Source organism: Lepidochelys kempii, chromosome 3, assembly GCF_965140285.1.
Source record: "Lepidochelys kempii isolate rLepKem1 chromosome 3, rLepKem1.hap1, whole genome shotgun sequence".
Classification (NCBI taxonomy): domain Eukaryota; kingdom Metazoa; phylum Chordata; order Testudines; family Cheloniidae; genus Lepidochelys; species Lepidochelys kempii.
This window is the reverse complement of record NC_136382.1, coordinates 55686173-55709078: the sequence shown is the minus strand read 5'-3', so window position 1 is coordinate 55709078 and position 22906 is coordinate 55686173. Positions and strand designations below refer to the sequence as shown.

At 40.8% G+C, this 22906-nt stretch overlaps 1 protein-coding gene across 5 annotated transcripts in view; it reads right to left on the bottom strand.

The window, feature by feature from the left end:
- Positions 1–22906, bottom strand: part of ADGRB3 (adhesion G protein-coupled receptor B3) — a 621597-nt gene that overhangs the window by 238557 nt on the left and 360134 nt on the right. For all 5 annotated transcript variants that reach the window (XM_073336359.2, XM_073336357.2, XM_073336356.2 and 2 more), the window contains 3 exons: positions 18812–18958; positions 16978–17053; positions 1192–1294 (listed from right to left, as the gene is read on the bottom strand). In XM_073336359.2, the coding sequence (XP_073192460.1) occupies positions 1192–1294; positions 16978–17053; positions 18812–18958 (326 nt within the window). The remainder of the gene's footprint in view (positions 1–1191; positions 1295–16977; positions 17054–18811; positions 18959–22906) is intronic.

Sequence of the window (22906 nt, the reverse complement as noted above, 5' to 3'; positions counted from 1 at the left end):
GGTAGCTCAGAGTCCTTGCTTGTTCCATCTTTTCCTGTCTGCTAAACTTGACCATGAGGATCAGTTGTGATGTTCTTTGTAATACCTGATCACCAGGAACTGGATGAGACCATAAAACTCATTTCATACCAACTACTGAATAATCAGCGGATGGTAATAAGATTCTGTCACTTCCAGCCTGGGCTGGATGTAAACCAAAAACTTAGAGCTGAATGGGCCAGATTGCCACATAAATTCCGAGAGCCATCCAGTTTCCTACAGTCTTTGGGTCAAATCCACAAGAGGCTGAGTGCAACTCCTTTAATGTCAGTGAAATTGCATTTGAATAGGCCAATAGAGAACTTGTCCCATAAAATTTAACAAAATGCTATTAACTTTGAAGTATTTTATGTTAATACAATAACTTTATTTTATATGCCTTTCTTAAATGTCTCTTTCCTCCTTGACTCAATATAACTTCTAACTCTTCATTACCAATGTAAAAAGTCAGGCAGAAATTCTGCATATTATGATGTCTCAGACATCACTAGCAATATCGATAGGCCTTGTTCTTACCTGGATGTCTTATTTCACACAACTTTCCTGTAAAAGTTTTCTTTGATATCAAGAGGTAGCTGAAAGCAGCAGGAAGAAATTGTTTGAAATTTCTGTACAACTTTAGCCACTCTTTAATATGGAATTACATTTAGAGGCTTTTTTTTGGCTTTAAACTCTTTAAATTAAAATTACAGGACATGAAAATAGCAGAAAAAACAAGATCTTGTGAATTTGTAGAACTTGCAAACTGGAGTGAGGCTGCATTTTCATATTCTGATAGTGTAGTCAAATATGAATTGTCCTTTCATGTATCACATAATGGCAAAGAAAAAAGTAAGAAAAGGCCTGAAGCTTATGTTGCACTATGGACCTCATCTGGTAACAAAAGGGAAACCAATGGACAAATACTACATTTGCCATTGTATCTATCAAAGCAGTTAATGTAGAGTTCCCTATGAAAATTGCTGTATAAATGAAAACCATAAGAATGACAGAAACAAAGGGTCACACAGTTCTGTACGCATGCAACGTGAAAACAGTCTATTCAGAGTATGCTGTGTACCTCTGTGCTTTGCTTTTATCAGGCAAATTAGTCCTTTTTTTTTTTAAAGAAGAATACAACTAGAAATAAAGATTCTCTGCAGCAATACTTACATTAGCCAGATGTGCTAACTCTATCTCTAGAAATGAATCCGCTGTTTTAGGTTCAGGCCTTATAGTGACGACAATGATTTTGGAATTAACAACAGTAAAATTTCTGAAAAATAATGATTAGAAACAAAAAAATCAGTTAATATTAACAGTCACCTCTAACATTAACAAATTAAAAGAAAGATCCTCTGGATATTTTCAGGTGGCTTCTATACCTCAGAATTATGCTAGAAAATAAGTTTGTTTTTGACCGGTAAGTATAATCACTTGTGTTACCAGACGTTCCCAGACACTGTAAAGATTAGAGAGCAACAACGCCAACAGAAGCATCATTCCTTAAGTCTGATTCACTGATTAGAAAGAAGAAAAGGAGTACTTGTGGCACCTTAGAGACTAACAAATTTATTTGAACATAAGCTTTCATGAGCTACAGCTCACTTCATCGGATGCATTCAGTGGAAAAGACAGTGGGGAGATTTATATACACAGAGAACATGAAACAATGGGTGTTACCATACACACTGTAACAAGAGTGATCACTTATGGTGAGCTATTACCAGCAGGAGAAAGACAGACTGACAAACAAACCTTCAGATAATCTTTAAATGCATATCATTCATTTGTCTCAACATGGATCTACTGGTCCTCTTTTACAGGAGACAGAACATCTTTCTTTCAGAGTGCTGCCTTTGCCTTTTCCCCCCAACTGCTAACTTTAACAATGAGCATACCACACAGGAAAATGTGTCCCACTTTAAGGGGTTAGAGTGACTTTTATAGCAGCTGCAGAGCAGGTCAGCATCCATCCCTCCTCTGAGTGACCAGAAGAGAGAGAGTACTATATAGGTCCATGCCAGGCAGACAAAGTCCTCTTTTTTTTTTCCCCTGGACCAGGTGGAGCAGCACCCCCACTCTCTCCCATGGAAGTGGTGAAATAGCAGATTGTCAGGATCTGCTGTGAGCATTTGCACTTCTCGCTCCTTTCTTGCGGGGCTGGGAAGGAATTCTTCCCTCACCGCCAGATTGGCAAAGGCAAAGTGAAGGGTCTTTTTGCCTTCCCCACTGTGGTTTTGGGAGGGCTCAGTTGGGGCAATCATGGAATGGGCATTAGGCTATGATGTTGCAACTCATTATGTAAACATGGGGTGGATGTCCAGTGCAGGTACTCCATTGTGAAAAGATACAGTGGTCAGATAAAATGGATTGGCAAAGGATTTAAAGGAGGTATTCATTGAGAGAGGGAAAATCGGGGGGTAAGGGGAGGGGGTTTGAGGCTCCTATGACTGGTAATGGCAGGAGGCCCTCCCCCCCCAGCCCTCAGTCAAGGGGGGGATGGTGAGGTCCCAGCAGTGGTTTGGCTGGTGTCCAAGATTGGTAATGGGGAGGGCTGACGGAAGCCCCCTGGTATTATATGAAAATGATTATGGCATTTCCTGCACTGTACACTTTTATCTACTGGATACTCCCAGAGAGTTAAGAATAAAGTTGAGGCCAAATTAAACCACCTCCAGTGCCTCCTGTCCTTCTTCTGGCGTAGCCAGACAACGTGAAGATAGATGAGTGCTTTGGGAGAGTCTGCTGGGCTGATTGTTCTATATCTAAGCAGAGAAAGGCTGACTCTAATGATTGAAAATCATTTGAGGATACGTATAAGCAACTGCATTATCCAAACACATTTAAATATCCATATTGGTGCTTTCAGGGCTGGATCCAAAGCCTGCTGAAGTTAATGGGAGTCTTTTCATTGACTTTGGATCAGGCCCTTACAGATCTCCTTTTAAAATAGATCTTCGTTAACGTGTGTTCACTTTAGAAAATATTTAGCTGTTAGCTTTCTGTAGCTCCTACCATATCCTCATCTACCTTTATGTAGAGTATCTATATGTGTATTTTATTGTCACCTCTATATGACGGAACCCAGTACTTATCAGGTGATGTCTGTGCTAGCAGTGGCAGATTAGCCACTGGGCCAATGGGGACTGTCCCCAGGGGCTCCGGCCAATTGGGGACACCCAGAAAAATGGGTGCCCCAGTGCCCCGAGCCTGCTGCCCGTCAGGAGTGCTGGGGGTCAGGGGAGCAGGGTGGGGCGAGCCCCTGCGCCCCAACCCATTTCCCTGGCAGAAGCACTGGGGGAGGGGTCAGTGGGGACTTCAGGTGAAACGGGTGGGGAGGGGCCCCCCTGGCTCTGGCCCACAGCCCCACAAACATCTAATCTACCTCTGCATGCTAGGATAAACAGATGTTTACATGATGTATATAATCCAAGCTACTTATGATCCCTCAGGCTCAGAGCGAGCCTTCAGCTACCAGACAGAAATATTGCTTGTGACTATCACATCCTTGCTTGCATGCCTTCAGTGATCTTTTTTCCCATCCCCACTCACTATAAAAATAATCACAGCTGTTCACAGGAGCACATATTAATGGGGCAGACTTTACCATTTATTACAGAAAAGTCTAGTCCATCTAGATTTTGTTACAATAACATGACATCACAAATCTTCCATGTTTTTTATTTTCCCTAAGGGAACAGTGCTTGAGAGAGGATTCCATTTTGCTGGAGCACTGAGATATGAAATGCCATTGCCACAATATTAGAAACATAGCTCAACTGACAGCACAAGGAATCAAACCATTCTTTCTGAAGCAGGGCATGAATTCTACAGTCTAGTTTACTTGGCCATGTCATACAACAAGAATTCAAATACTTAAATAGGTTATAGTGCTCATATAAAAGAATGAAACACTTTGTTTTTTAGTTAACCTCCTATTTTAAATTCTGGTAACACTCTGAACAAAAGCTCTTCCATATTCCTTTTGAGAGTAACATACTACCGCAGCAGACTAATACGTAACAGTAATAAACAAATTTTCAATGTAATATGCAGAGCTACAGCTGTGAAACAACTATTAACATTAATGTTAATATTATGCCTAGTTCCCCATGCATTGCACAGAAAATTGACCCATAAATACTTGAACAGTATGGCATAATTTGAAAGGAAGCAAAACCAAACAAAATTACAATACACGTTGACTTTCTCTTACAGATCACATAGGATACAAAGTTGGCTTATTAGTCTTTAAGATAAGTCTTTTGTTCAGTTTACATAAGTGAATGATTGACACTGTGAATCATGTCAGGCTTTGTGATTGACCAACATTTGTTGTCTGTACCCAATTTGGGGCTCTTAACCTGAGTGATTTAGATTTTACATCAATGTACTTAAAGTATGAAACCTATCCCTGCTGAGTCTCTGTTTCTAAATAGAGACGAACATTAGAGTTGTTCTCTAAAAGTTTTTGTTTAATGAACCCGTACTTATTGTTTATGATTTTGTGAGGTGCCTCAGACACTTCTGCCATGAAAGGTATGTTAAACAGGAATCAAGTCCACACCGAATGCAAAGACAGAGTTAATGATGCATTGATAAGTACAAAGCATGCTATGTATTGCTATTTTCAAGAAATTCCAAAGCTGTCTTGTTGTAGGGAAATACATTGACAAGTGACAAAGGTCCACATGACAGGGATCAAATTCTGAAATTATTTACTCAGACAATTTTTTATTAATTCCAATGAGAACTCTGGCTGAGTAAAGGCTTCAAAATTCAGGTCAATGAGTGTTTTGGCTGAGTGAGGACTAAGTAAGGGCTTCAGGATTTTGCTCTATACAATTAGTTTCAGATCTGAGAATAGTTATGTATTTAGAAATAGTATTTCTAAAATAACAGTTATGTTATCAAATCCTTTATTTTATAGGTTTCAGAGTAGCAGCTGTGTTAGTCTGTATTCGCAAAAAGAAAAGGAGTACTTGTGGCATCTTAGAGATTAACTAATTTATTTGACCATAAGGCTTTTGTGAGCTACAGCTCACTTCATTGGATGCATTCAGTGGAAAATACAGTGGGGAGATTTATATACATAGAGAACATGAAACAATGGGTGTTACCATACACACTGTAATGAGAGTGATCACTTAAGGTGAGCTATTACCAGCAGGAGAGTGGGGGGGAAAAACCTTTTGTAGTGATAATCAAGGTGGGTCATTTCCAGCAGTTGACAAGAACATCTGAGGAACAGTGGGGGGTGGGGGCACAATAAATAAGGGGAAATAGTTTTACTTTGTGTAATGACCCATCCACTCCCAGTCTCTATTCAAGCCTAAGTTAATTGTATCCAGTTTGCAAATTAATTCCGATTCAGCAGTCTCTCGTTGGAGTCTGTTTTTGAAGTTTTTTTGTTGAAGAATTGCAACTTTTAGGTCTGTAATCGAGTGACCAAAGAGATTGAAGTGGTCTCCAACTGCTTTTTGAATGTTATAATTCTTGACATCTGATTTGTGTCCATTTATTCTTTTATGGAGAGACTGTCCAGTTTGACCAATGTACATGGGAGAGGGGCATTGCTGGCACTTGATGGCATATATCACATTGGTAGATGTGCAGGTGAACGAGCCTCTGATAGTGTGGCTGATGTGATTAGGCCCTATGATGGTGTCCCCTGAATAGATATGTGGACACAGTTGGCAACGGGCTTTGTTGCAAGGATAGGTTCCTGAGTTAGTGGTTCTGTTGTGTGGTGTGTGGTTGCTGATGAGTATTTGCTTCAGGTTGGGGGGCTGTCTGTAAGCAAGGACTGGCCTGTCTCCCAAGATCTGTGAAAGTGATGGGTCGTCCTTCAGGATAGGTTGTAGATCCTTGATGATGCCATCCACAGTCTCAGAAACAACTCTGACATCATAATCAAAAAGGCTGACAAAAGAGGTGCTGTCATCATCATGAATAGGTCGGAATATGAACAAGAGGCTGCTCAGGAGCTCTCCAGCACCACTTTCTACAAGCCATTACCCTCTGATCCCACTGAGGGTTACCAAAAGAAACTACACCATTTGCTCAAGAAAATCCCTGAAAAAGCACAAGAACAAATTCGCACAGACACACCCCTGGAACCCCAACCTGCGGTATTCTATCTGCTACCCAAGATCCATAAACCTGGAAATCCTGGACACCCCATCATCTCAGGCATTGGCACCCTGACAGCAGGATTGTCTGGCTATGTAGATTCCCTCCTCAGGCCCTATGCTACCAGCAATCCCAGCTATCTTCGAGACACCACTGACTTCCTGAGGAAACTAGAATCCATCGGTGATCTTCCTGAAAACACCATCCTAGCCACTATGGATGTAGAAGCCCTCTACACCAACATTCCACACAAAGATGGACTACAAGCCATCAGGAACACTATCCCTGATAATGTCACGGCAAACCTGGTGGCTGAACTTTGTGACTTTGTCCTCACCCATAGCTATTTCACATTTGGGGACAACATATACCATCATATCGGTGGCACTTCTATGGGTACCCGCATGGCCCCACAGTATGCCAACATTTTTATGGCTGACTTAGAACAACGCTTCCTTAGCTCTCGTCCCCTAATGCCCCTACTCTACTTGTGCTACATTGATGACATCTCCATCATCTGGACCCATGGAAAAGAAGCCCTTGAGGAATTCCACCATGATTTCAACAATTTCCATCCCACCATCAACCTCAGCCTGGACCAGTCCACACAAGAGATCCACTTCCTTGATGCTACAGTGCTAATAAGCAATGGTCACATAAACACCACCCTATACCGGAAACCTACTGACTGCTATTCCTACCTACAAGCCTCCAGCTTTCATCCAGACCACACCACACAATCCATTGTCTACAGCCAAGCTCTACGATACAACCGCATTTGCTCCAACCCCTCAGACAGAGACAAACACCTCCAAGATCTCTATCAAGCATTCTTACAACTACAGTACCCACCTGCTGAAGTGAAGAAACAGATTGACAGAGCCAGAAGAGTACCCAGAAGTCACCTACTACAGGACAGGCCCAACAAACAAAATAACAGAACGCCACTAGCCATCACCTTCAGCCCCCAACTAAAACCTCTCCAGCGCATCATCAAGGATCTACAACCTATCCTGAAGAATGACCCATCACTCTCACAGATCTTGGGAGACAGGCCAGTCCTTGCTTACAGACAGCCCCCCCAACCTGAAGCAAATACTCATCAGCAACCACACACCACACAACAGAACCACTAACTCAGGAACCTATCCTTGCAACAAAGCCTGTTGCCAACTGTGTCCACATATCTATTCAGGGGACACCATCATAGGGCCTAATCACATCTGCCACACTATCAGAGGCTCGTTCACCTGCACATCTACCAATGTGATATATGCCATCATGTGCCAGCAATGCCCCTCTCCCATGTACATTGGTCAAACTGGGCAGTCTCTCCATAAAAGAATAAATGGACACAAATCAGATGTCAAGAATTATAACATTCAAAAAGCAGTTGGAGACCACTTCAATCTCTTTGGTCACTCGATTACAGACCTAAAAGTTGCAATTCTTCAACAAAAAAACTTCAGAAACAGACTCCAACAAGAGACGGCTGAATTGGAATTAATTTGCAAACTGGATACAATTAACTTAGGCTTGAATAGAGACTGGGAGTGGATTGGTCATTACACAAAGTAAAACTATTTCCCCTTGTTTATTGCCCCCCTCCACCCCCCACTGTTCCTCAGATGTTCTTGTCAACTGCTGGAAATGGCCCACCTTGATTATCACTACAAAAGGTTTCCCCCCCCCCCACTCTCCTGCTGGTAATAGCTCACCTTAAGTGATCACTGTCGTTACAGTGTGTATGGTAGCACCCATTGTTTCATGTTCTCTGTGTATATAAATATCCCCACTATATTTTCCACTGAATGCATCCAATGAAGTGAGCTGTAGCTCACAAAAGCTTATGTTCAAATAAATTTGTTAGTATCTAAGGTGCCACAAGTACACCTTTTCTTTTTATTTTATAGGTAAATTGGATTTGATAAATAAAGAAAAATTTTATATCCAAATATACCTATCTCTTCCATTAAAGTAGATATAGAGATTTCATGGTGATGTGAGGTCAAATGCAGTGGATGGGGGTTAGAATGAGTTTAGATTAGCCACATTAATCAGGAGAGATGGAGCTTTGAGTAAGATAAGTGGCGATCTCAGGTAAATGCAAATAAAGTCATTGTATCATATCAAACCATCAGGTATTGTGTAAATGTCATATATGTTACAGGAAAAAATAATTAGAAAAGTCATAGGGCTCCGTCTTGCAATACAGTGAGTGTTCTGTCCCCAGCTCAACAAAGAACGTGAGCAGACCTGTTGAAGTTGATCAGCCTTTTCTGGATTGGGGCCAGAGTTGTAAGCTCCTGAGGAGGAGAGCTGAGAAGAATGGGTGATATGTGGGAGAGCACATTTCAATCTGGTAACAACAATATGAGGATGTGCATGTAAACTGAGTGGAGAAAAAAAGCTTTGCTAACTGCAAAATTATCTCCATTGGATGTGTTATTATTTTAAGTGGGCAAAACTTTAAAAACTATTTTCATGTATAGCATTATGCCATGTGTTCCTTCATAGTACCCAAGAGGGGAATTATACATAATGTTGTTTTGAAAATTATTGTGCTGAAAATCAATTTTCTGAGAACGTAACAACAATATGCATGTTGAGAGACCTCAGGGCCTATACCACAGCTGTGGAAACATTATTCAGTGTATACAGTATTCAGTGAGGCCCTAGAAATTTCAATAAATTATTAGGAAAACAAAGTCTTGCACATTACAGTACAAAAGTATTACCTACAATATTGCAAAATATTTGTTTACTAAATGAAAATGAGATCTTTTTGTCTTTCCACTTGTGCATGGGAAGGGAATAACTCTCATTTGGTGAAAAGTATCCATTGTGCCTGTTTATTCTAGAAAAAATGTACTATCGTTATCGTAAAGTGGATAGAATAACAAATGCAATAACATACTTATTTGTCTGGTTCAAAAAGGTATTTTAAAGAACAATTAATAGGTCCAATTCTCTTCACTCAGCAGCGAGTTTACAGGATTTATTGTTAATGAAGTTATCCTCAGAGTAAATCAGAGTAAAATCAGGCCTTAACACTCATTGTATGCCTTAATTTCCTAATATAGTAGTTTGTGACATACTGTATACTGACAGCCTCGGATAATGAAATCCTTAATTTATGACCAAATATAGTAGTGGGAAACAGTTTTCTACTGGGAACTAGAACAACTACAATTAATTTCATGTATACTATTGGCATACGTTGATAGAATTCAGTCACTACAAGTCTAGGCCTTATTCACATCAGGTGTCAGATTCACAGAGGGATATGGGAACCTACCTTCTCCTTCAGGTGCCTAAATCCAAAATGTGGATCCTCAGAACCCCCACTCAGCTGCCTAACCCTGAAGGCACCTAAATCCCTGCTAGTGGGCATGTGCAAAACTGTCTCAATCTGGACACTGGCATTGAGCTCACGCCCAAACCCTGATTTCATTCTCAATCTAGGTATCCCCTGCCTGTCTCATCTGTGGGGTCCAATCTAGTAAGCATACTCTGAGCACAGTTACTCTGGCAAAATACAGCAGAAGGATATTCTATGACTGAGGTGGTGGTCGTAGTGCCCCCCTTATGCCCAAGAGCCGACCACTTAGAGCACTCATGCAGGATGTGGGAGACCTTGATTCAAATCCCAGTCCTAGGTGAGTGCCCTAATCATGGGACTGTACAGTCATTCTAACTCTCTCTGGCCCAATGAGTATTTAATTATTTGTACAAAGAGGAATAGCTCTATAGCTCAGTGATTGGGGCACTCACATGGGACACCTTGATTCAAGTTCCTACAACACATCAGGCAGAGTAGGAATTGGAACCTGGGTCTCTGACATCCTGGGTGAGTGCTTTACCCACTGGCTATAAGGGGAGCACCTCCTCCTCAAATCTTTTTTGTTGTTCTTACAAGAAACGACTGACCTCATTTAGGCATCTGACTCTTGGAGAAGGTTGATGGCTGTGAAGGCACCTAACTCCCCTTTGAGGGGTAGGGCTTAGTGTGCTCTGCATCTCCTATAGGCTAGTTTAGCTGGCTCTCCATTCAGCAGGCTGGCTTTGTAATTCCCATTTTTAGGCACCTAACTCTCCCCATGCCTTGTACCAGGCACATGGATACCTAACTCAAGGCTGAGGATTCCACTAGGTGGCAGAATGCCTAAAAATGAGGTGTTGCAATGCTGAGTCAAAGTCCCATTTGTGGTTCTCACCCCAGGCTTCTATAGGTGAAAGTTCTGTTCCCCATTACCAATCTACCGAACTATCCAGCCTCCTTCTCACATCCAGCTGCATTGCATGTGACAAAAAAAAAAGTTATATTGTAAATTGTTGTGTGAAAGCAGTTAACACTAAACCTGTTAATAAACAATAACAAATGTTGCATCTATCTGTCACTGCATAAGGCTTGGAAATTTGTCCCTCCTCCCCTCCCCCCGCAATATAATGATAAACATTCTATTTCTTTTTTTTAAAGCACTAAGTAATTTACTTGTGGTAATCCAGAGATTTGCAGACATTTTAGAGCACGTTTTAAGGAGTGTCACTTTTACAAGTGCAGGAAAATAGATTGCATATAATTAAGTATTTATTTTCCTCTCATCCCATCCCCTGCCATAGCTGGGACTGAACTGTCTAGGGCCAGTAGCAAAGCTTTAAGTTCATAGCTTCCACCAGTCAAAGTCACTTAGTTTTTCATGTTGCCAGGGCTCAAATTCCATGGCAGTCAGCGCACAACACAAGGAATCTTGATTTGGCTTAGCTAGTGGTTCATTACTTTGTTTTACTTTATTCCCGCTGTTTAGTTGTTAATATATTTCTGGCAGCAGCATTGTCATGAATTTAGTGCAACATATTGTAGGATGTTTATCAAATGCCATTTCTAATTTTATTTTGTACATTGTGTCTAGTCACCAAATTTATATAAATTATTCATCTTACTCCAGAAATAGTGCCAGTGTAGTCAATTAGAACAACTAGAATGAAATCATGTAACTAGATTATTTTTTTGTTAAATGAAAAGCTTTCAAATAAAAAAACCCACCCTAACCTCCAATACTCAGAAGACTGTAATTTCTGCTTTACTAAGTGTAGATGAAATTCAGAGTACAGCTTGTCTGGAGGATGTATATATGAGTGGGGGAATGGAAACCTCCACCTCTCCCTGGAGGTAATAACCAGGTCCTAATAAATTGGTGTAGCACCACTCAAATCAATACAAATCATTCTAGTTTTTAATTCTAATTTAATGTATGTTTCAGTTCAATTTTCCAGGAAAGAGTCTAGTGGATACAGTTATTTAGCATAAAAGAGTGTTGGAGTTTTTCAGATTCAGAGTTGTATCTGAATGAACATTCCATTAGGATGATTTAGCGCTCTAGTGCCTTTGTTGTCATATCTTGAGGTCTTGAGATCAAATTATGAATGTAGTTGCTGCAGGCAATGAAATCCAACACACTCCATTACCTGATTAGCTGATGGATGTAAATAGTATATGTATCAGCAATCTAATTTCAAGTATGTGGAAGATCAGAAGAAGATTAGGGATGGAAGACCTCATGAGGTCATCTAGTCCAATCCTCTGCTCAAAGCAGGACCAATCCCAACTAAATCATTCCAGCCAGGGCTTTGTCAAGCTGGGCCGTAAAAAACTCTAAGGATGGAGATTCCACCACCTCCCTATGTAACCCATTCCAGTGCTTCACCACCCTCCTAGTGAAATAGTGTTTCCTAATATCCAACCTAAACCTCCCCCACAGCAACTTGAGACCATTGCTCTGTGTTCTGTCATCTGCCACCACTGAGAACAGCCAAGCTCCATCCCCTTTGGAACCCCCCTTCAGGTACTTGAAGGCTGCTACCAAATCCCCCCTCACTCCTCTCTTCTGCAGACTAAACAAGCCCAGTTCCCTCAGCCTCTCCTCATAAGTCATGTGCCCCAGCCCCCTGATCATTTTTGTTTCCCTCTGCTGGACTCTCTCCAATTTGCCCACATCCTTTCTGTAGTGGGGGGGCCCAAAACTGAATGCAATACTCCAGATGTGGCCTCAGCAGTGCCGAATAGAGGGGAATAATCACTTCCCTCCATCTCCTGGCAATGCTCCTACTAATGCAGTCCAATATACCGTTAGCCTTCTTGGCAACGAGGGCATACTGCTGACTCATATCCAGCTTCTCATCCATTGTAATCCCCAGGTCCTTTTCTGCAGAACTGCTGCTTAGCCAGTCGGTCCCCAGCCTGTAGGGTGCAAGGGATTATTTCATCCTAAGTGCAGAACTCTGCCCTTGTCCTTGTTGAACCTCGTCAGATTTCTTTTGGCCCACTCCTCCAATTTGTCTAGGTCACTCTGGACCCTATCCCTACCCTCTAGTGTATCTACCTCTCCCCGTAGCTTAGTGTCATCTGCAAACTTGCTGAGGGTGCAATCCATCCCATCATCCAGATCATTAATAAAGATGTTGAACAAAATTGGCCACATGACTGACCCCTGGGGTACTCCGCTTGATACCGGCTGCCAACTAGATATCGAGTTGTTGATCACTACCTGTTGAGCCCGACAATCTAGCCATCTTTATTTCCACCTTATAGTCCATTCATCCAATCCATACTTTTTTAACTTGCTGGGAAGAATACTGTGGGAGACCATATCAAAAGCTTTGCTAAAGTCAAGCTATATCACGTCCACCGCTTTCCCCATATCCACAGAGCCAGTTATCTCATCATAGAAGGCAATCAGGTTGGTCAGGCATGACTTGCCCTTGGTGAATCCATGTTGATTGTTCCTGATCACCTTCCTCTCCTCCAAGTGTTTCAAAATGGTTTCCTTGAGGACCAGCTCCATGATTTTCCCAGGAACTGAAGTGAGGCTGACCGGTCTCTAGTTCCTCAGGTTCTCCTCCCCTTTTTCAAAGATGGGCACTATATTTGCCTTTTCCTGTCATCCGGGACCTCCCCCAGTCGCCAGGGTTTTCAAAGATAATGGCCAATGGCTCTGCAACCACATCAGCCAATTCCATCAGCACCCTCGGATATATTAGATCTGGACCCATGGACTTGTGCATGTCCAGATTTTCTAAATAGTTAACTTAACCTGTTCTTTCACCACTGGGGGCTGCTCACCACCTCCCTATACTGTGTAGCCCAGGACTGCAGTGTGGGAGCTGAACTTGTCTGTGAAGACTGAGGTGAGTACTTCAGCTTTTTCCATATCATCTGTCACTAGGTTGCCTCCCCCATTCATTAAGGGTCCCACACCTTCCCTGACCCTTTTTTTGTCGCTAACATACCTGTAGAAACCCTTCTTGTTACCCTTCACATCCCTTGCTAGCTGCAACTCCAGTTGTGTTTTGGCCTTCCTGATTACACCCCTGCATGCTCGAGCAATATTTTTATCCTCCTCCCTAGTCATCTGTCCAAGTTTCCACTTCTTGTCAGCTTCTTTTTTATGTTTAAGCTCACCAAAGATTTCACTGTTAAGCCAAGCTGGTTGCCTGCCATATTTGTTATTCTTTCTGCACATCGGGATGGTTCGTTCCTGTGCCCTCAGTAAGGCTTCTAATACAGCCAGCTCTCCTGGATTCCTTTCCCCCTCATATTAGCCTCCCATGGGATCCTGTCCATCAGTTCCCTAAGGGAGTCAAAGTTTGCTTTTCTGAAGTCCAGGGTCCATATTTTGCTACTCTTCTTTCTTCCTTTTGTCAGGATCCTGAATTCAACCATCTCATGGTCACTGCTGCCCAGATTGCCACCCACTTCTACTTCCCCTACCAATTCTTCCCTGTTTGTAAGCAGCAGGTCAAAAGGAGAACAACCCCTGGTTGGTTCCTCCAGTAGTTGCACCAGGAAGTTGTCCCCAACACTCTCCAAAAACTTCCTGGATTGTCTGTGCACTGCTGTATTGCTCTCCCAGCAGATGTCAGAGTGATTGAAGTCTCCCATTAGAACCAGGGCCTGTGTTCTGGAAACTTCAGTTAATTGTCCACAGAAAGCCTCATCTACCTCATCCTCCTGGTCCGGTGGTCTATAGCACACGCCCACCATGACATCACCCTTGTTGCTCTTCATTTTCTCTGATACAATGTAAAGTTGATACTTGCATCTCTAGTCCTTTAACCTTCTTTTCCAATATGGAGACCACTTTGCACTTTGAACAGATGAAGTTGCTTCTGTCCTTTAGGAGAAAGGCAAACATGGCACATTCTGCACAGGTCACAACAGTTGATCGCTCCCTATCATGTCTTCCTTCTAAAAGCATCCTCAGATGATGTATTTACTTCTCACAGAAGCCTGAAAGGCAAAAATACTGGGTGGGAACTCCCCCAAGGCAAACTCCCTCTGTTTGCCTGTCCTCTGTTTGCCGCTCACTGAGTTCGCAACTGGCTGCCTTTTTATAAGGCTGCTGGCTCGAAGTAGTTGGCCCGGCTCAAAGCCTTCCCTCTAATCAACAACTCAAGGCTCACCTCACAAAGCACTCCCAATTCACACTTTTCAAACAAACAAACAAACAAACAAACAAACAAACAAACAAACAAACAAACAAACAAACAAACAAACAAATGGTCAACAGTCCCTGCAACTAGCTCCAGTCAAACAAATGGCCACAGGAGACAGACACTCGGATATTCCCCCCACCAGCTCATAACACAGCCCCGCTAATGCAGCAGCCATCTTAGCTCCTCTTGGATGGTTCCCAGGCAAACTCCCTCTGTTTGCCTGTCCTCTGTTCGCTGCTCACGATAAATACTGATGAAGTGTAACAATGTACATATGATACTTATGCCCTGATTCAGAAGGTCTTTATACACATACTAGGTTTTTATTCCTGATTCACACACACAAACATAAACCACAATACCATGTCTGCAGAATTTGTATCACAATACGGGCAGCTCAAAAGTTGATTCTATTTACACAGAGCACACTGAGGAGCATTGGGAGATAACTGTATCTTCTTATCTGCAGTTCTAAAGGCTTTATTTATAAATAAAGACACTTAGAACACCAAGCCACATGGTCCTGGAAGCTCACATAACCACTTTTTATGGAAGGCTGATCAGTTGTTCAGAGGAGAGGTCAGCTTGCTGTGGAAGCCAAGAACCAGCTGAAAGTAGCAGTCAATGGCAAAAATCTCATGCAAAATAGCTGTACTCCTTTCAAGACTCACAATGTCCTGTTCGCTATACATTTAGGACCCAATCACTCACTGAAGAAGTCTAGTAGTTTAGGATTTTTGCCATCAACCTCAATAGGGGGGCAGCAGTGAGTCATTAATTCCTATCCATCCAGAGTATAGATAGGAGTGCCCTGAATAGCTTTGAATGTGCAGATGGATGGACTTCAGTAGTCCAGACTTGTTTTCTATAAATTAAAATGAGGAAGCTAGGAGTACTGACGGCATGGCCATTGATAGCTCTTTATAAAATAAAGGTTTGAATGATTCATGGCCACCTTGATGCTCTTCCATGGCTGGCAGACTTTCCCTAAGGTATTCCAGAGACAGCTGAATATAATAGTCATTTGGCTCTATATCTCAGAGTGTGGAATAATAGAGAGAAACTGCTGCCATAAACAACTCTTCCTGGCTTCTTTCCTGGTTTCAGGAGTTAGCATGCCAAATAGAAAAATGTTCACCAAAATTTGAGAACAGTATGATTTATTCTTTATGCAGTACCATAAGTGTGAACTGTTCCTTAAGTGTACTTCTCTAGATGGCAATGTCCTGTCATTTGAGGCAGACATTTAGTTAATTAAGGCATGGAGGGGCCAGGAGAATGGTGCATTGCGTAGATATTTCTACCTTAAAAATAGGGGCTAGCAACAGCAGGTGCAGAACACATTAGAACTTGATTGGGAGGCTATTTTCTTCAGAACTAACCTCTCTTTTCTTCTTTTTTTTCCCAGATTATCACTGGCAAAAAAAATCGGTATATTCCTGTCCTATCTCCTTTTGGTCATGATTTAACTCCAACTCTGGGCAAGGGAGAGAAAAGTGTCTGTGTTTTCTATTTCACTAATAACTATTATGAAACAATGTTCAGTGATTGATTGTGAAACAAAAAAGATATCAGTAGTAGCTACTTCACAAAAGACTGTGTGAAACAGGTTGGGCTATTATCCATGAAGCATGGAGGTATTTGATTCAATGGTGCGTGAAGAAAAGGAAGAATATTGGTTTCTAGTATTTTAGGCTGTCTGGGAGTAAAATGAGCTCTCCCTTTCTCTTTAGGTACTTGTGCAGCTCTCAGAACTGAAGTATTGGAGCTGTACAGATGTATGCATTTCTTCTTTCCAAAAAAGGCCCTTCATATAACCCTACTGTCCTCTGCTAATGCAATTTAATTGAAAACGTACCTGGAAGCTAATGGTGGTGGCTTTTGTGAAAGTGAGGCCAGGCACAATCAGTATATCCTTGCTAGAGCACTTACACTACACTGATGAGCATCAGTTTTAAGTACAAGTACATGAAGCCTGAGTATTTTTTACAATTATCCATCAGCTTACATACTTACAAAGGAAACTTCCTTCTTCCGCCCCCTGCCCCCCGCAGCTAAAGTTCAGATTAAATGATTAAACAACATTTACAATATAGCAATTTGATTAACATTAATTAATTAATTAGGTCATTAACATAATATACACTATGATGCATTAAAGAAAGACAATTTTATTTTTTTAAATAATAGTTGTAAAAAATTTATACTATACTATAAAGAACTATATAAACAAATATGATCCTTGTTGACTGATTTCACCTTGAGATGTCCTACAGACATGTCCCTGAAGTAATGTAATTTATGTTGGATAGCTTAATAATTTCTTACCTTAAAGTGGGCAAAATGAGTTCTAAATTTTTGTACAGCACCGCTCCAAGCACAAATACAGTGGATTCATCTAGTTCTAAAATAAAAAACAAAAAATAAAAGTTAAAAATGCCTTAGTCAGCACATGCCTCTATGGATAGTATTTAATATTCCAATATATGTCTTATTTTTAAAGAAATCATCATTAGGGCTCTACTAAATTCACAACCATGAAAAATGCATCACGGACCATGAAATCTGCTCTCCCCCATGAAATCTGGTCTTTTGTGTACTTTTACCGTGTACTATACTCTTTTATACTTTCAAGTAAAAATATATACAAGTACACAGTGTTTCTCAAAGTGGGAGTCCCGACCCAAAAGGGGGGTCTCAGGCGTATTGTAGAGGGATCACAGTATTGCCACTTCTACTTCTGTGCTGCCTTCAGAGCTGGGTGGCTGGAGGGCAGGGCCAGGCTCCCAGGTCTGAATGCAGCGCTGCTACCCGCAGCACCACAGAAGTAAGGATGGCATAGTATGGTATTGCCACCCTTACTTCTGTGCTGCTGCTGTGGGGACACAGCCTTCAGAGCTGGGTGGCCAGAGAGCAGCAGCTGCTAGCTGGGAACCCAGCTCTGAAGGCTGCGCTGCTCCTGGTGGTGGTACTGCCTTCAGAACTCAGCACCTGTCCAACAGCCGCCGCTCTCCAGCTACCCAGTTCTGAAGGCAGGTACGGAAGTAATGGTGGCAATACTGTGACCCCCGAACAGTAGCTTTGCAACCCCGTTTTGGGTCGGGAGCCCCAGTTTGAGAAATGCTGACTTAAGGGCTTTACACGTTTATATTTTGCCATTTTTCAATACATATTTGTGCTTTGTTACGACTCTGTGAAAGTTAAGATTTAAATATCTGAAATCATGAAATTCAAGATTTCAAAAATGTTATGACTGTGAAATTTACGAAAATGGACCGTGAATTTGGTAAGGCCCTAATCATCATCGTTGTGAAATATATTCTGCAGAGCTCTGTTTATAATATTAGAACATATCAGACATAAGAATGGCCACACTGGGTCAGACCAAAGGTCCATGTAGCCCAGTATCCTGTCTTCTGAAAGTGGCCAATGTCAGGTGCTTCAGAGGAAATGAACAGAACAGGTAATCCATCCCGTCATCCACTTAAAATTGCTCTTTGATAAGATACATCAGTATGTAGTAAACTCTGTCAGTGCTTTTCAGTGTATTTATCTTCATTCTGATATATCCAGAGAAACCATCTTTAGAGGACATTTTTAATATGAAGGGGGCAGATGCTCCCATGTGGCTTATTTGCACCGCACCACTAGTATATATTGGACCTAAAACATGTGTAACTACTCTGGGGAGGATTAGCCAGTACAAGTCAGATCAGCCTTTAGGATGGAAGATTGGCACTGCTATCACACCGACTATAGGACCAGGGCAATGCATAGGATAGCTTTAAGTCAACTATAACCGTACGTTTGCAAGGAAAGCGCTGTGCAGAACAGCTGGATCCCAAGATTTTGCCTGATATGTATTAATACTGAATATTGAAAATATTGGCAATACAATGAAGCAAATACTTTGCACTTCTACAGGACCTTTTGTCCAAGAACCTGAAAGTTCTTTACCTACATTAATTAAGATTCACCACATATATTTAATGCTGGGTAAGTATTTTTATTATTATTACAATACTCATTTTAGAGATGGTTAGCAAAAGCACTGGTACTTTAAGTACTAGCCTGATGAGTCCATGCTTCCCAGTTTCCTCAGTCTAACTGTTAAATAAACACTTATTCTCTAATAAAATATAATACTTGAATACTTCTTTACCTGATGACATAGGAGTGAAGATATTTTTTGGAATGACAACCCTGTCTTCTGAATTTCGTGCCCAATCAACCATTCCTTTTCTTCCTTTCATTGGGAAATTGATGTCTGTTAGAACAGATGCTGCAGGAAGCTTCTGAATGCTAGCCACTATTAAGAGAAATCATAAAATCAAATAAAACGTGTTTTACACTTCAAAGCATTATTAAGAGGTCATAACAGTAAAGTAGTAACAAAAATGTACAATAATGTATTTCAAATAAAATGAAAATTTATAAGGATATTAACTGGGACCACACACTTTATTTTCAATTTATTAGATAGTTCTACAGTGGATTAATGTTATGGCATTGATTCTATCACTTGTCAGCCAGGTTTATGTTAACTCTCTTAACAAGGATTATTGAATGTGCTGGCTCATACCCTGAAATTCACATGTAAGCACATATCTGAGCTGTGCCTTCAGAGCAAATTCTGAAATTATTAAATGTGATAGGACAAGGAAGAGGATGCTGCAAATTGCTCTGGGAGATATAACGGCTAGAATCAGGCTAATGAAGCAATAACAGTTCCTCTATCCCCTGCATGGGCACAAAAATATCTGGAGACAGACCCATTAAAGAGATTCACATACTACAAGCCAGTGTTGTTTCCTACAAAGCAGAATAACAAAATATACCACATGATCAGCTTCCCTTAAAACAACAGTTCCTCACCATGAAATATTTATTGTATGGGTTTTTTAAACTAAAAATCCACGACTAAATACACATAACTTCACTCAGCTGAACAGAAAGAAAGACACAAACCTTAAAATAGGCAATTTGGAATTTTGTTTACCCATGTTAGTTTTCTTTCCATTTTTAACTCATTTTTTATCTAGAAATCGGTTTTATCTTTGCCTTGAAATCTGAGTGCAACTCCATGGCAACACTGTCAGTGTCTAGTGAGATTCAGGCAACTTGTACTCAGCTGACAGTGATGCAAGTCTTTATGCACATTCAGAGAGATGGTAAGCAATCTGTTTGGAGGTAGCTCCGTGCCTAAGGTAAACCATGTTGATAAGCATTTCTTGTGCAATGCTTTTCCTAAGTAATTTATGACAGGGATAACAGACTTGGTGCAACTTGCACATGAGGTCAAGTCTGTGATTTGCATAATGATTTCACCGCAAGTGTTTTATAGAGGGGTTAAAGAGAAAGACAATCACAGCCGCAAAATAAAAATAGGAAACTATTAAGCATCTCATAAGTGGATTTCATTTTAAAGAAAAAATAAGTTAACACACTTAAATTGGTTAGTCTCTAAGGTGCCACAAGTACTCCTTTTCTTTTTACACCTACTACTAGCTCCACAAATGTATTATTTGACAACTGGTTCCTAGTTCCAAATTAGAGTGATTATGTATTAGAGCATCGCATTGGTGAGGTTGTACTCGAGGCTCTTCTGGGCTCTCTGTTATAAAACTATCACCGGGGTTTATTGCGACAGTTAAAATAATCTCTAGGTTACAATTTGGGATATAAATTCACAGCCCAAGAGGAACGTGTTTCCTTGTCAAATTTTGGTTGGCATGTGTGCTTGTGTGTCGTGGGGAGAAGGTAGAGTTCAGGTATTTCAGAATTACTAGAGCATAAAATGGATTGCATGTTTTTCACATGCTTTTATAATTCCAATATTAAGTACATTAATGTTGTATAAAGAACATTTTCCTGGTTATTGGAGCCTAATTAGAGAGTTTTATTTACAGAGAACCAATGTAAAACCACGTTTATTTAGTTTCCGGAATAAACTATTTCCAAAAGTAAATACATATAATACAATTAACATGTTCAGACTGCTTAGCACATATTTTCATTGTAGTCACAGAGTATCTGTCTGTCTATCATTCTGAAGTTACACTATTTCATCTGTACATCAGGAAGACTGTTCCTCATTCTTCAGATAAACAAAACAAAACAGGAAATCAATGTTATCCAATGGAGTTCATTCTGCAGGACAGAAAATCATTTTAGAAGTGGTGAAATGTTAAGGATCTAGGACTATATTTCTTTGGATTCTATCTATATATTTTTAACTCAGCCCACTATCATGATACCTAAGCACTTCTCAGACATGAAGGCTCCAAAACAGCCATTAAGGATAAGCGTTTAATAATACACAAGTTAAACATTCAGGTAATGGCTTTCATAATACAAAATAATCCTACATGTGGTTTAGACCATTTGTTCTTTCCCTAAAAATAAAAACCAACCACACAAAAAGCTCTCAGTTTAATTTTGTGAAAGTTGCCAGATCTATACTCTGGAGAATAAAATTCTCTGCTTAGCCAGAAAGCAGGCAACAGCCATGCAAGCTCAACTATGAACAGGCCACAGCCCTGTCTGAAAGGATTACTTCTAGGGATCAGTGTAGATGGTCAGATCACACCAAGCCCTGTCATTCTTTAGCCACTTTGCTGAGACTACAAACAATGTGTGTCCATTAATGTCAGCTATGATAACAGAGATGTGGGAACATAGTTCACTCAAATCTGGACAGCGGCCTTAGTTCAGTCCCTATTAAGATACCAGCAGGATACAGAAAGGGGCACCACTTTCTGTACAGTAACAAATCTTCAGCACTGCGGTACATCATACTTTAATTCCAAATCTAAATTTCATTCACATTGAATATTAATATGTGACTCATCACAGAGATCTGGAGCATGACCGGCTGCATTTCCATTGTGAAACGATGCTTCAGTGTTCTCAGACTCAATTTTAATCTGCAGCATAAAAAATAACTGTTTACTGTGATGTGAGTGTTGAAATCAGAGGGGCATTTAGGAAAGCCTGCATATAATTCAGGTGCCAGGTCATTCACAAGCCAGGAACTCAAATGTCGTTTCCTTATATAAGTATCCTACACAGAGAATAAAACAGAATGACATTTGATTCATTCTATTTTATTGTGTTCTCTGTATGCTATACTTGCATTAGGAATGATGCTCCAGCTATTGGCACCTGAATTATTTAGTGCTGCAATTTCCACATACTTTTATATCCAAATTTTCTGACTTCAGCACTCTGTTCAGTAGGAACAAAAGCAACATGTTTTTTTTAATCACCAGAACAAAACCTCATGACCCGAATGCCAAGCTTATAAAACAAAACAAAAAAATGACACCAAAGGAAATTCAGAGACACTCTGAAGTATTTTTCTTGCACTTGTATAGAGTGGTAAAAATGTACAAAAATGCCCAAGAAATACAACAACAATTATGTACTGTCCCAAATAGTTATAATATTCAACAAAAAGTTTAGTAAAAAATTTCACAACAAATAAGAAGGAAAAAAAAGAAAAGAAGGTAGAACAAAAGAAAAAAGATCTGGGTCCCAGAAGAACAAAAATATGGGAGCACTGGCTTGAGTAACAATAATTTAACTTACAATATGAGAAGTCCTCACTATAGTTTATGCATGTTATAATCTATGGTACACACTGCTCTCTCACACAAAGATTTTTCTGTTAATGATGTGGTCCATTCTTTTATAATGGTCTGTTTCCCAGTGCTTTAATGTTATTTTGGTTTGTAAATATAATACTTACATACCCCCATGTTAGGCATCAGTTTTAGGCGGGTATATAATTGGCACAGATAAGCCGTGCCTCTGCTGTGTCCACCTGTGCTATCATGGCGACATTGCTAATTATACTTGTGCTAGCTCTCATTAAGCTAGCACAGTTATGTGCAAGCGAGCAGGGGACTCAAATCCTTCGGTCATACTATAGAGATAGTCTAAGGCAGTAGTTCTCAACCAGGGGTCTGGGGCCCCTTAGAGGGCCTCAAGCAGGTTTCAGGGGGGCCTGTAAGCAGGGCCAGCATTAAACTTGCTGGAACCCAGGGCAGAAAGCTGAAGTCCTACTACATGAGGCTGAAGCCCAGATCCCTGCTTGCTACCCCCTAACGCCACCCTGGCTTTTATATGCAGAAAACCAGTTATTGCGGCACAGGTGGGCCGTGGAGTCTTTATAGCATGTTTGGGGGTGGGGGGAGGCCTCAGAAAGAAAAAGGTTCAGAACTCCTGATCTGAGGAATTCTTCTCATGGACCCAC